The 21,777-nt window shown below is 39.1% G+C and overlaps 1 protein-coding gene across 1 annotated transcript in view; it reads left to right on the top strand.

Moving 5' to 3' along the window:
* The window catches only part of JAZF1 (JAZF zinc finger 1), a 370,268-nt gene that overhangs the window by 191,982 nt on the left and 156,509 nt on the right, over window positions 1–21,777 (top strand). Inside the window, exon 2 of the mRNA XM_037836962.1 lies at window positions 6,197–6,269. Within this exon, the coding sequence (XP_037692890.1) occupies window positions 6,197–6,269 (73 nt within the window). The remainder of the gene's footprint in view (window positions 1–6,196; window positions 6,270–21,777) is intronic.

Genomic DNA, 21,777 nt, shown 5'->3' with positions numbered 1-21,777 from the left:
ATTTTAATATAGAAAGACCTACTCATTTTATACTTAGTGAAAAATAGTTACCCTTCTCAAGCAAAGTCACTGAAGACCCTAAGGTTCTGGTGAGTTGGTAAAGAGTTAGACAGTTCTGACTTGATACTCTCTATCTCTAATAACCTTGACCCTCTGGCTTTGGCCATGCAAGAAATAGGGAAGTCTGCAACATGCTGTATTTGTTTATGAATCAGCCTCCTGGAGTGTTGTCCAAATGGTTCTTGGTTGAATAAGGTTTATTTATTCACTTGTGGCTGGAAAACTCGAGCTACAAATGTGAATGTGAGTGTTTTTTTTTTTAATAGATGGTGTTATTGTGCTGCACAGTGTCCCTGACTTTGAGATATTTCACTCATAAAGTTTACGGCAACACTTAACTGCATCTGGATTTCACATTGAATTTGGGATGGCAAGAATCTCACTGTAATGTGCACTGACTGCCCTGTAATGGAAATTATGGCTTGGGAAAAGTTTCAAATGACGTGTCTATAAACTAAGGAAAAGTTGATCCATTCAAAAGCTGGTTTTGTGCGATCATAGGATTTTTTTTTGGAAAGGGTCATTGCCAAAAAGAAATATTTACTTCAGCAGCTGAAGTAAACTAGCCATGAATTAAAAGTCGGTATTCATAATTAAGTGTTCAAGGAACATGATGTATACAACCTGCACTCAAGTGGTGATAGATGGGTAGATAGAAAGATACAGAAAATGTGGCAAATTGTTGAAATTGGTGCATCTGGATCTTCAGTTTTCTCATCATAAAATTAATGGATCATTATGTCCATTCAGCAATTACTACACATCTCCTGCATGCCAGTCACTGAGCTGAGGGCCAGAAATGAGAGAAGTGGAGATGGGTTCTTCACCCTTGAAGTGTGGAAGGGGACAAGGATGTACACAGATGATGTCGCCACAGTGACATAGTGCAGGGACCATGCTAGGAATAAAGTGCTGCAGGATAAAGAGGAGACTTCTAACTAACCTGGTCGCTGGTGTAATAGAAGGCTGTGCTGAATAAACTCTAAAACTCTGTGCCTTGAAGAGTTGAACCACTGGGGGAAGGCTGAGCACAGCCTGCATTATTCCTGAATGACTCTAAAGAAAAGTGGTGTGCCCACCCCAGAGCTTCAGAGTCACTCTCTGCTTTGCTGGAGCCTTGGCTTCCTTTGCAGGGTCTTCAGCTCTACAAATGGCCTACTCCCTCCCCATCCACATCCCCTCGGGCCCCGCACACCCTTAGAAAAGATCCGGTGTTTGGAGGATGTGGGGTTTGAAGAAGACCTTCTCAAGGAGTGTGATGGCATGCCTTCCCCTCACTGCTGCCTTCCAGGCTGCAAACAGCTCCTCATTGCCGATGGAGGCCTTGTTAGTTTTGTTGAGAGGTAATGCGGTTGATTTCTGACTTTCTTAAATTGTAAGCAGTTCCAGGTATATAAAATCCCAACAGGTTAGACTAGCTAAAGCATAGCCCAAGTTCCATGAGCTCATTAATTAGCCTCAGCTAGCCCAGCAAACAACCCTGATAGAATTTACATTTAAGCTTGAAAGCATTACAAAAGGCGAGTTGAAACCTCACAAATGCATATATAAACCCAGCAGGAGGGCTTATGAACTTGGGCTTTACTGATTGAACAAGGTGATCTACATAGTTGGCCTTTCCTTGGTCGCATTGCAATTCATGATCCTATTGAGAAGGGTCTGAATTCTGTCGTTTCCTTTCTGCCATCTGCCTTGCTTTTTCCCTTGCCACTTGAGAAGCAATAGGAGCTAATACTATGACGTTGAGCCCTTTGCCATTTAATTGAACTTATAAAACAATAAGTCACTAGGACCACATGAGCTACAGAAAGCTTCTGCTTTGTACCTATGTCTAGAGCTACGTAGCCAAGAACTTGTTATAGAGGACTTGCCCCGAGATAGTAAGAAAAGAGGCACACTTCTGTCTAATTTAGATTGCCATGTTTTAGGAACTTTGAAGTCAGCTGATAGGTTTTTATTGCTTGGGCATTTTAAAATAAAATTTAATATTTGCATTCTGTTATCCTTCAGTTTGAAATCTGTGAATATGTAAGAGACAGAGATGCATAGGGGTGGCATGAAGTAGAAAGCCTTGACATAAATCTCATTAATCCAGTATTTGGCTACATACACCCTGTCCTGTGGAAAGTTTGTGGTTATCTTCCCATCACTTCTTATTAACATGAAAATAGTAGAGTCTTCTGTGTAGCTGTGGAGAGTCAAGTTACATACACTCAGGCTTTCTTGTCCAATTGGCAGTTTAAGGAGCATCACATGGCTAAGATACGCAAATGCTTCTGTCTCCCCAACCATTCTCTGAGGTGGACTATATCTGGGCAATTGCAGCCAGTGTTCCCATTTCAAATTTTTATCTGCATCATAAACAAACCAGGGGAACATCTGGGAGATTGTGTGCTGTAGCCATTTCAATTATATTGAAATCTTTATTGAGGCAGCTTATTCTATGCAAAAAAATTTCTCGGTGGTGTGGCACATTATGGTATGAGGAAGTTCTTTTTTTATCGAATGCAGTAATCATCAATAAATAGTGGTAATCTGTTTCATTCTGATAATGCTAGTTCTGTCTTCTTAATCTTTACAAGGAATATGTCATTGTGCAGCACTTGGGAAACCATCCTTCTGTGAAAATCCAGTCTCCTGTTTCTCTCATCCTCTCCTGACTAGAATAATTTTCTAGTGCTCTCCTAAAGAGAGTTTTTAGCATCAGGCAGCTACTTTTCTGTCAGGGTGGGAGAAATAATGAAGGCAGCTATTATACTTTACTGAATGTGAAGTGCTTAAGAGAGCAATTAAATCCATAAAACGGTGAGTCATGGTCACCATACACCAGCCAGCCAGGAAGCCAATGAAGGAATTGATGTTTATTTGTGACCAGCAGCCGATGCTGTTCCTCCAATACCACTTGTGCAGGCCTCCCCTGATTTTTGAGCACCAGACACCTAATTTTGTTTTGGTAACTCAAAGCTTTAATTGGTGTTCTGAAAGTTGCCCACGGAAACATTTGATCTGAAAACCAAATCTGAGGCCTGGTGAACTATCTGTCCAGAATTTCTACTTCCTTGTCAGTTGCCAGAGTCTGCTTTCTAGAAGAGAAGCCTGGCTGGGATGCTTCCAGGTGGTTTTTTGTTGTGGAGAGGGTGGCATTCGGAAGCTGCCAGAAGCCTGTTTCGCCACTCATGATTTGAGGACATTAGAGTGTAAGTCTAGCTTAGGTTATGGAACTTGGTGAAGCAAGGTAGGAAAGCAATATCAAAACCTTGCTTTACAAATAGAGGGTTGAACATTCTTGATTCACTGTGAAGCAAGATTACAAGATGCAGTTTGTGTGAATGTCAGAGGCCAGCACCATTTACTGGAGCATCAGAGAGCTGTGGGATTTTATATTTGATACTTCCTTCCCCGAAAGAGGTACTTCTAGGCTGAAGAAAAAAAGAATAATATAAATGTATGTGTGTGTACAATACATCCTTTCTCACCCACACATATACTTAATAAAAGATGAAAATATTGAAGGAAACTTGGAGAAGTGATATTTAAAATACTTTAGAAATTGTCGGAAATAAAGTGGTACCTGTAAGGGAATAAATGCTCTCTCGGTTCTGGAGGAGAAAAGAATTTATTTACTATCTTGCAAGATAGGGCGTCCAGCCAAACACATGGAAGGAAGGCTGGCGCGCCCGAGGAAGAGAATGGCGATGTTTAAATCTCCTACTCCTAATTCGCAAGTCCCTCCCCTGTTTCCCCATTGACTGGGTACTACAGAGGTTACAGCCTATCCGAGAACACTAACTAATTCATCTTTTGAGATTTTAATTTGTACAGCCAATCCCAGAGAGCCAACTAGCTCATTATTAAGATTTTGAACTGATTAGCCAATCCCCCCCCAAATTTTTATTTTTTTGCTGTGAGTTCCCGCCTCTGATACTACCTCATGTCTCTTTACATCAGGCAGATTCTCTCTTCTCTTTGTCTGGGGCTTGTTTAAACTGGTTTTGCCTCCATTTCCCTTATTCCATGCTGTCTCTATGTGAAAACGAAACTTATTCCTTTCTTACAGAAATTACGTGGAATCAAGGGACAGCTTTAGAAGATGGTTTGTGGGACTTCTGTAAGATTGGGGATTAGTTACAGAATAAAGATAAAAGCAGAAGAGGAAAGTGTTTATTGACCTCTTAACTCTTTCCCTCTTTATATACAAAATTTAGACTCAAAACAGTGCTATTTTCTTTCTAAATAATATATCTTATGTAATCAAGCACCAAAATTTCTCTTTGAAGGAGTGGTTTATATTGAATCAAGTGAATCAAAACCTAGGCCCCTCAATCATCAATATCTAAACTTGAAGTGAAACTGTTTCGTGAGTTTGAGAAATTTTCCACAAAGACATTTGTAATCATTACCTGTTCTCTCTTATCTTCTTCTTACTTTTCATTTCTGTGGGGTTTGCCTCCAGTATTTTTTTTTTTTTTTCTTACTTTGTTAACCACCTAGAGAGACCTTGTGGGATTGGTATGCCAGTCACCATTTATACACATGCCTGCCCAGCATTCAAATGGACCATTTTTTGGACAAAATACCTTTCCCTGTTGAGCATTGTTCTAACTGACTCCGCTCAGGTCAAGTGCACAAAGCATTCTTCTCGGAAACTGGGGTACACTTTGGAATTGCAGCAAATTTTAGATTAGTGCAAGTAAGTAGTATTTAAGAAAGTTTCCCTTGAGGAATGGTTTCTGGTCTATAGAGAAACCCACATTGTATCTATAGGCTAATGATCTAGGAACAGCCTGGGTTGAATATCTAATCATCGTAGGCGGGAGGGGCAATGCTGAGTTACTGATCTGTTCTCATTGGCACTGCCAAAACCTTGAGACCCGACTTGATGGGGCCATTCAGAGAATCTTTTGTCTTTTGTTTCCGAGTTTGGCTTTCAAGGACCTGTAATGGCAAAGATCCAGGAAGCAGGATTTGTGAATAGAGTGTCCCTGAAATTCTTGGCATAAGAAAGACAATAAAATAAATGAGATTCTTAACTTTAATACCAAGAATAAAATTGGCACTACTGTTCAGTTTTAGTCTGGGAGTAGAAAGCCTTCTAAATTGATTTTCATGCTGTCATTTTTGCCACTGTGCTCTGTGCCACTGTGCCTGCTTCTCCCACCCCATCACCTGTTAGTTTGGAGTTAGGGTCTGTATCTACACAGCCACCAGGCACCGTCAGCATTTCCTGTGCCAAGGTGCTTGAAACAGCATCTGTCATTACATCAAAGAAGGTGCTATTGCCAAGTGCAGCTAAAAGATTTGTAATGAGATGCTTTTAAATGAGGTTATAATGAAAAGAAACCTGTGTTAAACCCCTGATCCTTTTTCTGAGAAAATACTATGTGTTCATTTTTCCTCCCTTCATAGTCTTGTTGTTTAAACATGGTTTTTTCATATATTTATCCCAATCCTTTCTCTATGTGAGAAGGTTTAAAATACGTTTCTGGTTGTCAAAAGTGCATTTTTTTTTTTTTTTTTTTTTTTTTCCATGCTGCAGGGACTTTGGTGTGAAATTTTATCTTTTCAAGGGGGAAAAAACCCTCCAGTGAATATAGTATTTGTTAACTCTGAACCATTTTGAGAATTTCTGATCAAGAGTCTAGAAAAGTTATAATAAACTCATTTTGTATTTAAGGAGAGCTGCTCTCCAGAATAGGAATCCAAACCCAGAAAAGCGGTCAGTGAACAAGAGCATTACTCGGTAGATTTCCTAATTGATGGAGCTTTCCAATGGCAACTAATTTGTTCCAGCATTGAAATGAGCATAATTAACAGAGACTTTCTTTCTTAGGCCGATTTAACACAGAAAACCATTCCAACATTGTAACTGTAAGCAGTGAAAGCCAATATTTATGAGGAGGATTGTGCAAGAGTTTGTGTGACAGATGGGCATTTTATGTTGATGTTTGGAATTCCCTTAAAGTAATGCGATATCTTATTTGTGAATGAAGGAACGAATGATTGTGCTTTGCTAAATTTTCTTTAAAAAGAGGTACACTAAATCTTTTTCTCTGTTTAGCCTCTGTTTCTTTATATTAGGTAACCTCATATATTCTGATGCAAAAGCTAAAAAGTCATAATTGTGTTTTTATTACAGATACGGATCCACGTGTCTTAGAAAAACAAGAATTACAGCAGCCAACCTATGTTGCCCTCAGTTACATTAATAGGTAAGCCATTTTCAGAATTTATAGCAACCTTGTATCTGCCACATATTTATTTTTTAAATGTATCTTTTTTAACGGAGCAAGAAAAATAATGTTTTTAGTCTTAAAATGTTTACATGAGATTAATTTAAAAGCAACCTCTATATGGTATTTTCTTATTTCTCTGTTGGGGAGGTGTAGAATTTAGTTCTCTGTGCATATGTCTGAAAACATGACTGATTTATAAGGTCATTCTGGAAGCATTTTGTATGTAGAGTTAGAATATGCTCTTTTGACTTCATGGGGCTGTTTGGGGATTAATGGATTTATGTTTGAGTGAAACTTTTAAACCCTGGGGTGAAAAGGTACTTGATGAATTCAAAACGTTGGAATATCAGAATATTTTATCAGAAAAGTCATTTAGTAGCAGCTCATCTTTTACTAAAAACATTATTCTCAGCAACTGACCCCATCTTTGTTGAATAACATGAGTTTTTACTGAAGCTGAACACATGAGCCCAACTTCAGAGAATAGTTTAGGAATTGATATATCGGGTCTAAAAGAGGACTTGGTGTTTGAGCCAACTCAAATAATTAAGGAGACGGTAATTTTTGGAAAGAACCTGAGATCAACTTGGGTTATGAAAACACACGCCTCCGAAGAGAAAAAGGCACAGTAAAAGCAAAACTGGTTTTTACTGAGAATGTAAAACTCACTGCTCGTAATTCAGTGAATGAATTTCTAGTGACTGTCCCTTTTATTTAAGGTGAAGAGTGTTTCCTGTCTCTTGGTCCAGGGTATGAAGTGGAAACTTGGGAATGAATCATCTGCACTGTTTCATTTTAATCCTTTTTAGAAAACTTATTTATTTCTTGCTTAGATAGAGCTTTGAATTGGAGTCATCGTACTCAATTTCAAGTTTCTTTATGAGGCATGTTTTAAAAAGGATTCATTAAAATAAACATTGACTTGCTAGTCTCCTTTGGATTTCCTATTTATCAACCTTCCAAAGAAGTGAGACTAAATAGCTATAGCTTTTCATTACCCATAATTGTTGCGAAATCAAGTAGAACATCTTCAGAATCACGTCAGATACAAATAGAGATGTATATGCTTAACTGGGACTCTCACAGAACCTGTGTTGTTTTCAGTGATTAGGCAGGGTTTTGATAAGTCTTTAATTATACATTGGAATTATATGTATGTAATGATATATTAATTAGCCTACTAATATTGGGGAAGAGAATGAAGAGTGAATATGCTGATGGTTCAATTGTGATATTAAATAGGACTTTTAATAATGTAGTTATTGTGTTTGGGGGCAAATATATCACCAATGGTATGTACAAATTCATGTACTATTAAGCCTAACTCTAACAGGAATCTGTAACATGCATATTTATTCTCCCTGTTTATATGTCAGCCATGTTAGGCAGCAGGTAATTACACAGGTGTAATTAGGTACATGGATACTCACTAAGGTAATAAATATTCTGCCAGATATGATTTGGGAGTACAGAAGAATTCAGAGAATAGTACAAGGGCCACACACAAGAACCACCAGAGACTTTACTCACTTATGATAGCTTGGCATTAACTGTACAGTGGGATATACTGTAATCCTATCAGGTCAGGACATGATCAATGGGTGTAAAACTTCTTAGATAAGGCTTCTGAGGGAAAGTGAGTCATATTTTAAAATATTGTTAAATTTTTAAATAACACTTTTATTACAGCTATATATGAGCATTGTAGAAAATTAGAAAATATAGTCAAGCAAAAATATAAAAAAATTAAAATGTAACTTTCTCACCCCCTAGATATCACTACAGGTAACACTTTAACACATATTTTTCAGATCATCTTCTGAAATTAGATATATATTTTAAATCATAAACTTTACATACTGTTTTGTAACCTGCTTTTTTTTTTTTTTTAAATCAATGATCTCCACCTTTCAGTACAATTTAATCTTATCTAATGCCCAGATCAGATTCATATTTCCCCAGGTGATCTAAACATATCCTATTAGCTGTTTTGTCTAATCCAGTATCCAGTCCAGAACATCACATTGCATCTGCCTGTTCTGTTCCTCAAATCTTTTCATCTGAAGCAGTCCCTTTTATTGACAGTGACTTACTGAAGAGATGAGCCAGTTGACCCACAAAATGCTCCCTCCCTTCTGAATTTTTTTTTTGGTTGTCCCCTCACAATATAATTTGGCTTGTTCCTCTGTATCCTATATTTCCTGTAAACTGGAAGTTAGTTCTGGAGAAGATGGGTCTGGAAGAGGATGCCTCATTATATTTAGAGGCCTGAGAAAATAGTGAGAGGATTTGCCAGATGAAGTCCTGTCTGTTGGAGAAGTAGACAGGTGTGGCGGATCAATAAGTTTACTAGTGATCTTTAAGTGAAGAGAAATATTGTGTATGGAAAGCTGCCCAGGTTACTGACAACCCTTCTCACTCAGGATCTCTTTGTAGACAATACCACATTCATAGTGTAGTACTTAACACATAGTCAGCACTCAATGGATATTTGTTTGTGGGTGGTAAACAACCTAGTAAATGAATGAGAGGGCAGGACAACTGACAACTGCATAGTGAAAAGTATCCTTAGAGGAGTCTTGGGGGGCTTTTGATAAGAGAAGGAAAACATGCAGTATTGAAATTCAGATGAAGCCAGCACAGATTCAGAAAGGGTATTATGAGTTAGTGATGTGAAGGAAAATGAGCTTGACAGCAATATCTTGACTATAGCAGAGAAGAGAACTATTAAAAAAAGAGTCGAAAAAAAGGTTTTTCTTTTTTCCTTAACCTCAGAGGGAAATAAACTCTAATTTTACTAAGCCGTGAAGACAGGAAATAAAATACTTATTATTCTGCTCAAATATCTATTTATACAACCCTTTAGTACATTTGGGCATCTCAAAATTGAAATGAAACTTCCTTTGGTAAGTACACTGATCAATCAGTAGAGGATTAGGGTCCTTAAAATGGAGCTAGCTTTTTGGATTATAAAAAGGAAAGAAAATAGTTGAGTAGAAATTGACACCTTTCTTTATACCTATTTTAAATTGTTCTACTCTCTTGAACATATAATATGTATTGAACATAATAGATATTTACAGAGAGAAATGAAAAACCCTTTGGTTCGTTTAAAAACAGCTCTGTCACAACACTTGAGCAGGTGGCTTAATGAGAATGAGGGAAACTGAATGAATTAGTGAGGATTGTGGGAACAGTTCTGGAAAATAATGGATATGAATCTTAAGGATAGGAAGTTGTGTTAATTTTATTGTATGAGGTCATATGATTAGCTAACAATGACGAGTCCACATATGGGGAAATTTAATTGCTTCTTCTGTATAACATTTATACACCTGGAAAAAAATGTCTTAAAGGCAAGAAGAAAAAAACTAGAAGACTTTGAATGAAAAAGAGAATATAGGTGAGAGAATACTAATAAGAGCTAACCTTTGCAAAGCACTCTTCATGCCTGGGCTCTATTCTCAGCATTTTCCGTAGCCTGTTTGACTCACTCTTCACAATAACAATATGAATTAGGTACTACAACGATCTCCATTTTACAGACGAAGTTGAGAAGTTCAATGTCTTGCCCTAGGTCTCCCAACTAGTAAACAGGGAAGCACTAGAGTTGAAACCTACACAGCCGGGCTCTAGATATGTGTTTTTAAACACTCTGCAAGCTGACTTATTGGGATATCAGAGTTAAGTACTAGTTTGGAAAATTAAAAAGAGAATTTGGAAGACCATGCAACAGTGGAAAAAGAGGGTCGGACAGCTGGCCTGAGGGGACATACAGAGACATAAAAATAACATAGGATGAGAAGTAACTATCATGCCCTAGATAATTGGAGGGTAGCAACTTAATAAAAGAGTAGGAGACAGCAGAAGCTAAGAATACTATGAAAGGTGACCAGTAACTCCGGTACAATATATTGCTACCATGAAATTGGGTTGAGTACAAGGCAAATCCTAGCAAAACAGGCCTCAGCTATAGAGGGGAAGGACACCCCAGCATCTCAGATCAATAGGAGAGTACAGTGGAATGGAGTGGAGGGTGCAGGACAGTGAGCACACAGGAAATTATGCTCCACTGTGTCTCACCAGCAATGCAGGTGATGGGTGCGCTGCAAAGTGAAGGCAGGTGAATCTTGGTAAGAAGGTCAGTCAAAGCACTGGGCTGCATCTGGATGTTTCCCTCTTGTGATTTCTGTGTGCAGTTGAGGTGACAAGGTAGCTTAATAATTTGTGACTTCCCAGACGTGGGTAACTGAGATAACTTAAGTCTTGATAAAGTGCATGACAAAGGCTCTTAATTATACTTTTTACTGTGAAATTTATTTTTATAAAAATAATATAAATTGGAGTTTCCAAAATAACTTTAATTTTTAAAAAGTATATCATTTAATTTAAGATGTAAAGAGATAACATGCCTAGGCACAGATTGGTACATTTTTCTTTCTCAATGCTTGTCACTTAGGCTATTCAATAAAAATTTTATCTTTTCTTATACCTAAACCACAAATTACTCTAATTCTCTTTACAAGACTCTCTGTACTGCTTGACATGGTAGTTTTAGGTCTGACCTCCTCCAAAAATAGATTTTTATTTAGCTTGTTTCCTATTAAACAGCAGATTCTAAAATATGTTTCATAGAATGGTAATTCCAGAGGGTATCATCAGTTTCTCTCCCTCCCCAAACACACACACACACACACACACACACACACACACACACACACACACACAGAAGGGTTCTGTTGTCAATTAAGTTTGAGAAATCCTGAGTTAAATAAAATGGGTTTTATTATTACAGGATTTATCGGAACCTTTCCTATGTCATATGCATTTTAAGTCTCCAAGGGGGATAATATAATTCCCATTTGTATCTGACCACAGAACACTTTTTCTTTTTCTAAAAAATGCGTTTGTTGAGATATTCCCATGACATACAATCCTTCAAAGTGTCGAACACTTGTTCTTAAAGCGTCTGATGGGGCTAGTGTTCTGAGGTATACCAGTTGGGGGTTGCTAAATAATATTTCTCCCTCTCTGATCTTCCTCCTGGAACCCTACAGCCTTTTGTTCAGGATTGTTTTCTTATTCTTTTCCTGATTCAAACACCGAGCACTCTGCCTTTCTTCTCATGGTCAGGCTGAGGTAAAAGGACAAAATGTGGTCTAAGGTGCTGACTCAATTTATACTCTTATGTTTGTCTTTTAATGGTGATCCAACTACTTCTCACAACATGTTCATCCACCTATCCTGCTTCTGTTAAAAATAAAGATTTTAATTTTTTGCTCAGAACTACCACTGTTCTCACATTTCAAATGTATTTCTCTTCTGTCTTTCTTTGCGGAGCATAGCAATGCAGTGGTTACAAGTATGGGAGCAGGAGTTAGAATGATTAGGTTTGATTCCAGTCTGCTATTCGTTGGAATCAAGTTGGCAAGTCGCTGCCTCTATTTCCTCATCTCTATTAATGTTTTCTCTGTTGTGTATTAAATCAGTTAGTTAAATGAAGCACTTAACAGTTTCGTCACATAGTGCTATATAAGTAATAGATCTTTTCATTGTTCTTTCTATTCTTCTCATGATAAATCTCCCCTTTTTTTCCTATCAAGTCAATAATTAGAGGAACAACTGTAGAGGAAGCCTTGCTTTAGAGAGGAGCCAGGACAATTTACCCCAGAAAGTAAGCTCTGTGAGGGCCAGAACTTTTCTGTCTTCCCACTACTCTGTCCTTGGCACCCAAGATAGTGTGTGGCACATGGTAGGTTCTGAATAATATTTAGTGAATGAATGAATGAATTTAATTATGAATGAGAGAGTGAATGAATGAGTGATTCTAGGAATACTTCTGTGGGAGACTGGTAGCTTCTGTCCATGTGCATGGATAGGGCCTTGTGATAAAAAATGTAGTATTTCACTTTTATTCAACATTCATATGGCATGCAATATGAAAATATACTAAATGAAGGCCATCACTTGTTCTTCCACCATAAACAACTGGACAAAATGTGTGAGATAATGGTTTTCAGGCTCTGGACTATAGTCAGTGCAAGACTTCAATCCCTGAGAGAAAGGAAACATAGGCGGTGAGCCCCATGATCCACCTGGCTCACTGTCTGAGGTCAGCTTCCTAACTGCAGTGCAGTGACTAGAGTCCAGGCAGAACATGGTGATCCCACTGAGCTGAGGAGGCAGAGGTCAGAGTCGGGGCAGCTAAAGCCACTGGAATCTGCAGGTGGGAAACTGGAGATGAGGGAGCTGTGCAGAGAGGGGCCCCAAAAGTCTGCATCAGGGTCCCCTGCAAGTCCCTGGTGGAGGGTGGGCTGCCTGTGTTCAGAGTGGGACTCTGCCACAGGGGTGAGAATGGAACAGAGATACCACAGGTCAAGCAGTGCTGGGGGACATTGCCTTCCAGCCCAGTGTAGGAACATCTTGTTAACATCCTAGTCATCCAGCCGAGAAACCAGGAAGACCTCACCTTGGAAATAAGGACCTAGTCTGAAGTATGGCCTACTCTAGACCCACTCTAACAATGCCTGAAACCAATCTACTGTACAATTCTCAGAGGAGGTAGAATTTGGAGGTTTAATCCCAACTAGTTAGAGGGGCTTGGGCTTTCCACAGTTCTGCCCTGATAAATTGCAAATCTAGACCTACACAAATTCAACTTGATCAGCCTAACATTGAACTGCCTTCTAAAATAAAAATCAGTAGTCTTCAGAGGAATGTAACAGAACCCTCAATGTCTAGTATACAATAAAAAATACTAGACATGCAAAGAAACAGGCAAATGTTACACGTAGACAAGGGGGAAAAAGCAGTCTGAGAAGCCCTCCCTGAGGTGACCCAGAAGTAGGATTTAAGAGACAAAGACTTGAAAGCAGCTATTAGAAATATGTTCAAGGACTTAAAGGAAAAATGCACTGAAGTAGAAGTTGTTTGGAATGAAAATAAAATCTGTCTGGATGCTTTTTTTTCTCCTACCAGAATAAACTGTCTAATGAAAGCTTTCTTCTTTTTTCCCCACTCCAAAACCTCACCTAATCCCCTCAAACCCACACTCTTGCTATTTCACTTAAACTCTTTTTTTTTGCCAGATTACAGTCATAGCCTTGTAAAAAATGCTATAATTAGCTGAATATGCACTGGCCTTCTGTTTATTTTATACAAACAAGCCTGAGGCATTTTATTTATTTTTTTACATCTAAATGCAATGATTTTTTTTTTCATGAAACCACCTGTTTTGTGGTCCTTTGAGAGCCGTCATAGTTATTGTAGTACAAAACAAGACGTGTTTTCCTATTTCTTTCGTCTACCAAATCTGAAGTTCTTTTGTATGCCCCAGACTGAAGTTTGTCACGTAATGCATGCCATAAACATGTAGCATGCTGTTAGGTTTCAAACACCAGGCATCATGCTACCATTTTCTTAGCCTGTGTTTTTATGGACATCAGTTGAAACAAAACTTTTTGAGGTGGCTGCCTGCCAGGTTTTCCTTGAATATATCTGACCTGATTTGGCCTGCTCATTGTGTTCTGCAAAGACTGTGTATTCTCGAGGGACTCTGGGAAACTGAAAAGAGAGCCCTAATGTGACATTTCAACTTGTTCCCACAGAATTAACTTGTGCTGCTGGCACAAAACACACAAAACAGGTGAGTCTTGGCAGAGTTGGGTGATGTAATTCACTTGGTAGGCACTGGGCCTCTGGGTACAACTTCCCTTTTAGCATTACATGGTTTGTTCTTAGGGCAATCTGTGTTTTAAAACTGATTGCTTGTGCAGCTCAAATCACATCAGGGCATTCAAGTCTTTTGTCCACCCATCAGAATTTGACTGGGTTTTTGTTTTGTTTTGTTTTTTGCATTTTTTGTTTTTGTTTTGTTTTTTGCATTTTTGAGCCCTGTTCAAAGCTGCATGCTTTTTTTTTTTCAAAATCTTCATACTTATTAGAAGTCAGTAGAGATTCAGAAATACTTAAACCATCTAGATTTGGATTTCTGCCCTCCCCCCCAAGTAGAAACCTGTTTTCTAACAATGTCCTAAGCAAGAGTTGCTATACTTTCAGTATCTCAAACTATGAACTTTCCCCATGACCACAGTCTCCAGTGCTTCTCTCCCCAGTGCCTCGTTTACCTTGGGACCTCCGCGGTCTTGGCCCTTCCTGCCCTGACTTGCTTCTACACTCAGGCTGGTTGTTGGATACCAGCTTTTTAAGTGTTCCAATTAAGATTAATCCCTTGTCCCCATGACCTTGCTTGCTCATTATCTCCAGTCCCCAGCCTCAGATAAACATGTGCCTCTTGATACAGCAGCTGGTTGCTGAGAGTTGCTACAGAAAGCACATCCCGCTACAGATACTGCTTTCCACCCTCAGCTAGACCCTCAAGATGTGCTGTAATCCTTTCCCAAGTTAAAACCTTTCTAAATTTACCACAGTTCAGTTTCAAGTGTTTCGCACTGTATTCAAGTTCCTAAAGGAATTCCTGATCTGCCTAACAGCAGATGCTCTCAGCCTCTGTGCTGAGAAGATAGGAGCCATTTCTGTGACCAGTCTAAACTGCCACCTTTTTTATCTTAAATTCCACTTGCACTGTCTCCATTCTTTCTCCCTTGTCAAGGCCAGCACCATTGCCTGCATTTCGCATCTGTCTCTCATCTCTGTGGCCTCAAACCCCCTCTTCTCCTGGCTTCCTTTAGTCACACTACATATATCCTAAGTTCTTGTCTATTTTGAGAATTCCCTTCCCATTTCTGATTTCTCTTCATGGCTAACTACAGTTATTCTCCTTGAGACCTTGCCCTGTTTGACTTACCTGCATTTGATGCTGTTGGTTACTTTCTGTTTCTAAAGCCTTCTCTCATGCCCTCCAATAACCATTATTTCAGACCCCACCCCTCCAAAAGGCTCCTCTTGTTTAGATTCATAATGTTGTCTAATGGTATCCACTCAGTCATTGGTCTGGGGAGGTTGGACTTAATTATCTTTTGGCTATCTCTTTCCTTCACCCTCATTTCCAAATAACAAGTACCATATCTGTAACATCTGCATCCTGATTGCCTCTTACATATCTCGCTTGCTACTGTCCTTACTTGAGGCTCTAACTTCCTGCTTTGGATTGTCCAGGAACTCACTCATCTCCCTGCCTGCCTCCATTCTCTCCGCTGCAACCCTGTTACCAACTGCCGTCAAAAGATCTGTTGAAAGCAAATACCATGGTTAATAAAAGCCTAACATGTTTTGCCCTTTGCTTGCAATGTTCTTCCTCATCTCTACTCTTTTTTTTGGCTGTGATAATTCTCGTGCCTGCTCCAGGCTCTTGTTTTGGCCGTTCCCTCTGCTGGGATGCCCTCCCTCTAGCCGGAACTCCACATAGTCCACTTCCTCACCTCCTTCAGGCCTTTGGTCAGATGTCACCTTCGCAGCAGGACTTCTCTGACCACCAGTGTCTAGCACCCTAGTCCCTCCCTCTTTCTGCCCTTACGCTGCTTTCTTTTTCTTCATAGCACTTATCTTTGTCTAAGATCACTCTGTTTATTTAATTGTTTTGTTGTTGAGTGCCTGTTTTTCCACACTAGGATGTGAGCTCTAGGAAGGTAGAGACTTCGTTCATCTTGGTCATTGCTATATCCTCAGCACCTGCAACAATGCCTGGTACAAAGGAGGTACCCAATAAATATGTTTTGAATGAATCAAATCACAGGTTTATATGTGTGTGACTGCTCTGTTGCCCTCCCATTATGAAGAGGTAGGAAATAGAAGTAAAATACATAGCAGTCAGCTTGACAAGTACTTTGCATATGGCATGAAATTAAATCAAGGAACTGTTGTACAAAGTGGCAAATTATAACATTAGGGATGACCTTGGAGATTCCCCTCCACCCCCACCATACACATTTACAAAATGACTCAAGGTGCTACACCTCTCTCATTTCATTTGGAAATTCAGATCACTGGCAGTAATCTACTTGATTTATCGTTTTTCCCTTATGTGCAGCACCTTGGAGTTAATTAAGAAGGCCATGAATCTTCCCTCTGTAGCCCCAGCACACTCCCACTTGCAGGGTACTCTCATATTGCTGAGACTGTTGATTTGGGACTCAAGTTGAAACATTACTTAATTTCCTCACATTGAGGTTCATTATGCTGAGCCTAAAGACTAGTCCCACCTTTGGAGGCCCCTCACTGGCAAGCTTTAAAATAGTCCCGTGTTCTCAGTTTCTAAATAACTTGCTCTCGTTTCCCCCATCATGGCTAATACTTTGCCCATTGGCTGAAAGCAGTACTGCTAGGTAAGCCATGTCCCCTGAAAGACCTCCCCGTCCTCAGCCACTGAGTCGACTCCCTTCCCCAGAGCCTCTTGCTTCTGGCCTGGCATAGATTGTTTCCAGGAATAACAGTCAGGACTTAGAAAGGACATCCACATAACCCAAACAACACACGAGGCCAGCCAGCCCTAACAAATGATGGCTGTAAAGTCATAAGAAAGCATTTGTCTAAAAAACCCTGAAAGACTAAAGATAAAGCTTATCAAAATTGTCATGTTAAGGAAGAATGAAATGTGTACTCAAGAAAATTACTTCTATTGTCTCATTGTTTTCAACACTGATTAGCTTCTGTCCGTTGAGCATCTGCTGCATGCTGGGCACCAGGCAATGCATCGGACTGTGTCATCTGTGATCCTCACAGTGACCCTGCATTGTAGCTCTTCTGTGCCTTTTACACCTAAAGAAATGGATTCCTGGGAGAGTTGTGGAAGCTCTAACTCTTTTTTAGTGCCCCGGACCCCTTCAGCAAGCCAATAAAGCCTAGATACTACTTCCCAAAACAATGTTTTTAAATTAATAAAATAAAATATATAGGAGTACAAAGAAAATCAAGTATATTAAAACAGGTCAAAATATTAAAATTACAAATTTGTGCTATAATAATACATGTGCTTCCTTATTAAGGCCTTAAAAAAAGAAAGCTTAGGTGTTAATAGCTTCCATAATTTTGAAGGTGTATAAGGAATATTTTGAGATATCTGCGACAATTATATTGTGATATTAAAATATCTGTGACTTCTGCAGGTGTAAGATCACAGATACTGCCAAAATACTAGGTCTATATTCATAATAGAAAGAAATATTGTCCTTTAAAGGTTAAAGTAAAGACATAAATTTTTTTTTTATCCAAATTCATGAACTTCCTGAGTTCCACCTATGGCCCCTTTGGGGTCCACAGATCCCAGGTTAAGAACACCTGAATTAGGTGTCACAGTTACTGAGTGGTTGGACTCTTAGAAGTGGGTTCAAACCCACATCTATCCAAGCCCAAAGTCTTTGCTCTTCCTTATATGCCATAGTGCCTCTCCATACCTTGGCTTTTTATAGGCTCTTTCACATATTTTACACATTATCATGCCTACCCTGTAAGGTAGGTCATAGCAGAAGCAATAATCAAATCTAAAATGTGTCTAATTCTTTCTATTTTATTAAAGAAGTTTCACAGAGAATTCCAGGTATCCTTGTTCTTGTGAAATCACATTTTCTCCCTTGAACCTTACTTCTACCTTAAAAGGTTGTTCTTCCCCTATCTTTTACAAGCATTAGAGAAATTCAGTGACTTGCCCAAGTTGACACAGATAATACATGGTAGACTTGGAAATTGAACCCCCAAATCTTCTTCTGTTACCCTGTTCTTAATATTATTCTGGATTGCCTGGATACTAGGTAAAAAGATATCAAATGATTTCTCTCAAAATCCCACTGGGAGTTAAGGCATAGCCAAGACAAGGCCCATATCTCTAAATCTCCAATTCCTTTGTCTTGTCTCACGCACATCGCCTCTAAAAACCTACAACTCAGAATTTACACACACAGCGTTCTCTAATTGTACATGCAGAACCTGTGGAATTTCCAGACACGAACAGTTTAAGTGCTAGCTTGTATTTCATGTCATTGTCTCCTGTTGCTGATAAAAGCAAACAAGTGAGGAGGATTTTTCATTCCACACTAAGCAGGTGGTAATTTAGTCTCTGGTCATTGCACTCATGTCAGTCGTGTCCCAAGGGTTCTGTCCCCTTGCTTGATGCGAGTTAGAGCATTTTCCTTGACAATCAATTCAGTCTGCACCGTTGCTAAGGCTGTAAACGTGATGTTCAACAAGCAGAAGGATTTGCAGAGAGGCCTTCCCAGCAGCTTCTACCTTCCGTGATCACTAAAATTTCTCTGCAGATTTAGGTGACAACATGGGTCTTTTTAATTTACAGATGGTAGGGCCAGCATGCAGAGAGTTCTTGCCAACTCCCTCTCTCCCCTAATGAGATATGATTCGACATGCCAAAACCAGAAATTGTATCTGGCTTCTAGAGTTTTCCGTTCCTCATGGCACTGTGTACATCTTTTCTTGACCATACCAAGGTTAGCAGATTCAAGCTTTCATTTCACATTGAGATCATTTAGCAACAGTCAATGCTTGTTATTCTTCGAAAGCACAGCATCATCTTGGCAGAACAAATGTTTGCCTCTTTAAAGCAGATACTACCCAAGTTTGCCTTTTACCCAAACTAAGGTTAACAGAATAACTTGTGTCATCATCTTTACGTCCAGAGAAGTAGTGCTGTGGTGCTCTTAGCCCCAGTGTACCAGAAACAGATACTTTGGTGTTTTAGGCTAAAGGGAAGTAGAAGCTGTTGTTGATGTAAGCTTGATTTTTTTTTTCCATTTTCATTATTGGCATGGATATCTAGACCCCGAGCAAATTAGCAGGGAAGTTGCTCAGATCTGTTCTTCGTTGTGCTGGTACAAACATTCCTCCTTGCTTTTATTGCTTGTTTTGTCGTTGTGTTCAGCATCAACCAGATTCATTGATGAACAATTCTCTTGGGCCAAACAAGTATGATAAAGAGCTGGTTTCTATATTGCAGTTATCTTTGCTAGATGGCAGCCATATTTTTAAAAACCCAAAGCCAGAGTACTTTTAATAATAAAAGCACTTCTGCTCTTAGCTCATTTTCCTTTTATAAAAGATGTTTTTGGTCTTTGGCATAGATTTATCTCAAGGGCTAAGGCATCAAGTTCTGATTTTCTGCAATTAAAGGGGTGTGTACATATTTGCATAAAATATCAAAGTCAAAGAAATCTTAATTTTATCCTAAAACACTGTCATAAGCCCTTCCATTTCCAATTCCCTAGGTTACTGAACACCCATTGTATCTCCTAAAAGAAGCTGAACACAAAAAGACCAAGACTTGGTTCTGAAATTCTACCTGATAGAAGCCTTGTTTTTTTCATCTTAAAAATAACCGAGCTTCTTCCGTTGCTGCCATCTCTCCCATCTGTTAATAAGCTTATTATGTGAAGTGGAAATGATGGGACTAATTCTACAATGTATAGAGTAACATCAGTTAGGGCAAAGCAAATTAATTAAGAATTTCAGATGGTCTTCCATTTAATTGTGGCTGGCTTCTTGTGCTCAACATGTTTTTGAGATTTAGATCCCCATTTTGTGACATGTATTAGTGCATTTTTTGTTTTTGTGAGTTTGTTCTGTAATATCTGACTATATAAATGTACCATAATTTAGTCATGCATTCTCCTGCTGATTATCTTTGGGTATTGTAAATAGAGATGCTGTAAACATTCTTCTAGCTGTCTTTTTGTGGACATAGCACTCATTTCTCTTTGGTATATTCCTAGGAGTAGAATTGCTGGGCTTTGCTCTAGGTGTATTTTTTAAACTATTAGAAACAGCCAAACAGCTTGTCAAAATGGTTGACCATTTTACTCACTGTTAGCAATGCATGTGAGTTCCAGTTTTGCATCCTCACCAGCACTTTGTATTGTCAGTCTTGTCAGTTTTAGTTTTTTTGGTGATTATAGAACAATATATTTTTGACCCTTTTTGTCTCTTTATTTTTACTATATAAAAATACTAAAATGTAATAAAAATAAAAGATTAGAAGAAATAGCATCCAGATTTCATCAACAAATAAGATGTTTTTATGTTCCTTTTAAGTATTTATCCATTATGGGTTAAATAATTGTAATAGAGAAGTCATTTTTAAAAATTTTGCTCTGTCATTGAATTTATGCTTTTCTTGATTGCCATACAGTAATAGGTAGTTTTTGTTTTTGTTTTTTTTTAAACCCTGGACAATTTGAATCCACAAATATGGCTGATGAGATGTTACTCCTTCTTCTTACAAATAAAAGTATTAGTCTGTTGAAGCCAGCCTCCCTTTACCACCATGAGAAGGAGCGGGCAGTCAGAAGCTGTGGGATGCCCTGGTATTCTATTTTCTACTCCCGGATCCAAGCCGCAAAGCCCACAGATGTCCCCGAGCCACTCCTGCCCATGTTCCGAGGGGAAAGGTGTGGCCTGAGCAAGGTGAAGGTGGTACCTTTAGAGTCTGCTCCCCAGCTCTCCCAGATGCCTTTTTATACATCCTCGTTCTGCTCATGGCCCAAAGCCATCTTGAGGAGAGGGCTTCACTCGGATTTTTTTTTTTAATGGGAACAGCTTTATTCTTCTTCTTCTTATTATTATTATTATTTGGAGAATAAATTAGGGATATGTGTGAATATGTTAAAAATGTAACGGATGGAGAACCACTAAATCCAGGATCATAGTTATCCTCTGGGGTGGTAGTGCCATGGGAAAGGGTAAAGAAGGGGCTGCCTTTTGGTTGGTAGCATTCGGTTTCTTGATCTGGTGGTGGATTTGCAAGATTTTGTTGGCAGTATTATTTTTCCCCCCATTATTACCCACTTTATTTTAGGTTATTCAAATAGCAACAATCTGTTAATTAAGTCCCTATGATTTGAAAGCACACGTAGGTCCTGGCTTACACACACAACCTTTTTAGACTTCTACATTGCTTTGAAATTCCTGTGTCCCAACACTCTCCTAGCCAGGCCCAGAATGTGAGTTTACCCTGACCACTGCTTCAAGGGATGGACCTTTTTTTTTTTTTTTAATCAGCGTTGCCTGGCACAGGCAGGGGTCATTGAGGTTGTGACTCCAAATATAGGTTGGACAATCACTCAGCCCCATTTGTCACATGGGTCACAATCTCCATCACACCACCTGGCCCTACTTCCTGAGCCAGGCCCTGAGATGGCTGTGTTATCACAGATCAGATTGAAACATAGATACACTGGGGCTTATGAGCATGAAAGAAAGCAGGTCCCCACTAATGCCAGCTACAGGGTGGGTAGATCCCAGACTTGGATTTCGGGGAGAGACCACCTCGTGTAGGCTTAATGAATAATACCAGGAAGGGGTTCCATGGGGTGTACTTTAACAGGGTGAGAAATGTACTGGATCAGATTAAGGGACTGGAGTGCTGGTTCCATCTGCCTCTTAAAAGCTGTGTGATCTGGGACAATAGTTCAGCCTCTCTGAACTATAGAAAGTGTCCCCTTTCTCAAATGGGGATAATAATCCTATCTGGTTCACAGGGTTGCTGCAAGAATCATATCCATCCAAGTATGTAAAAATCACTTGG

The sequence above is a fragment of the Choloepus didactylus genome, chromosome 5 (assembly GCF_015220235.1).
Source record: "Choloepus didactylus isolate mChoDid1 chromosome 5, mChoDid1.pri, whole genome shotgun sequence".
Taxonomy (NCBI): Eukaryota; Metazoa; Chordata; class Mammalia; order Pilosa; family Megalonychidae; genus Choloepus; species Choloepus didactylus.
The sequence above is the reverse complement of the archived record's forward strand: the minus strand, read 5'-3'. Positions and strand labels throughout refer to the sequence as shown.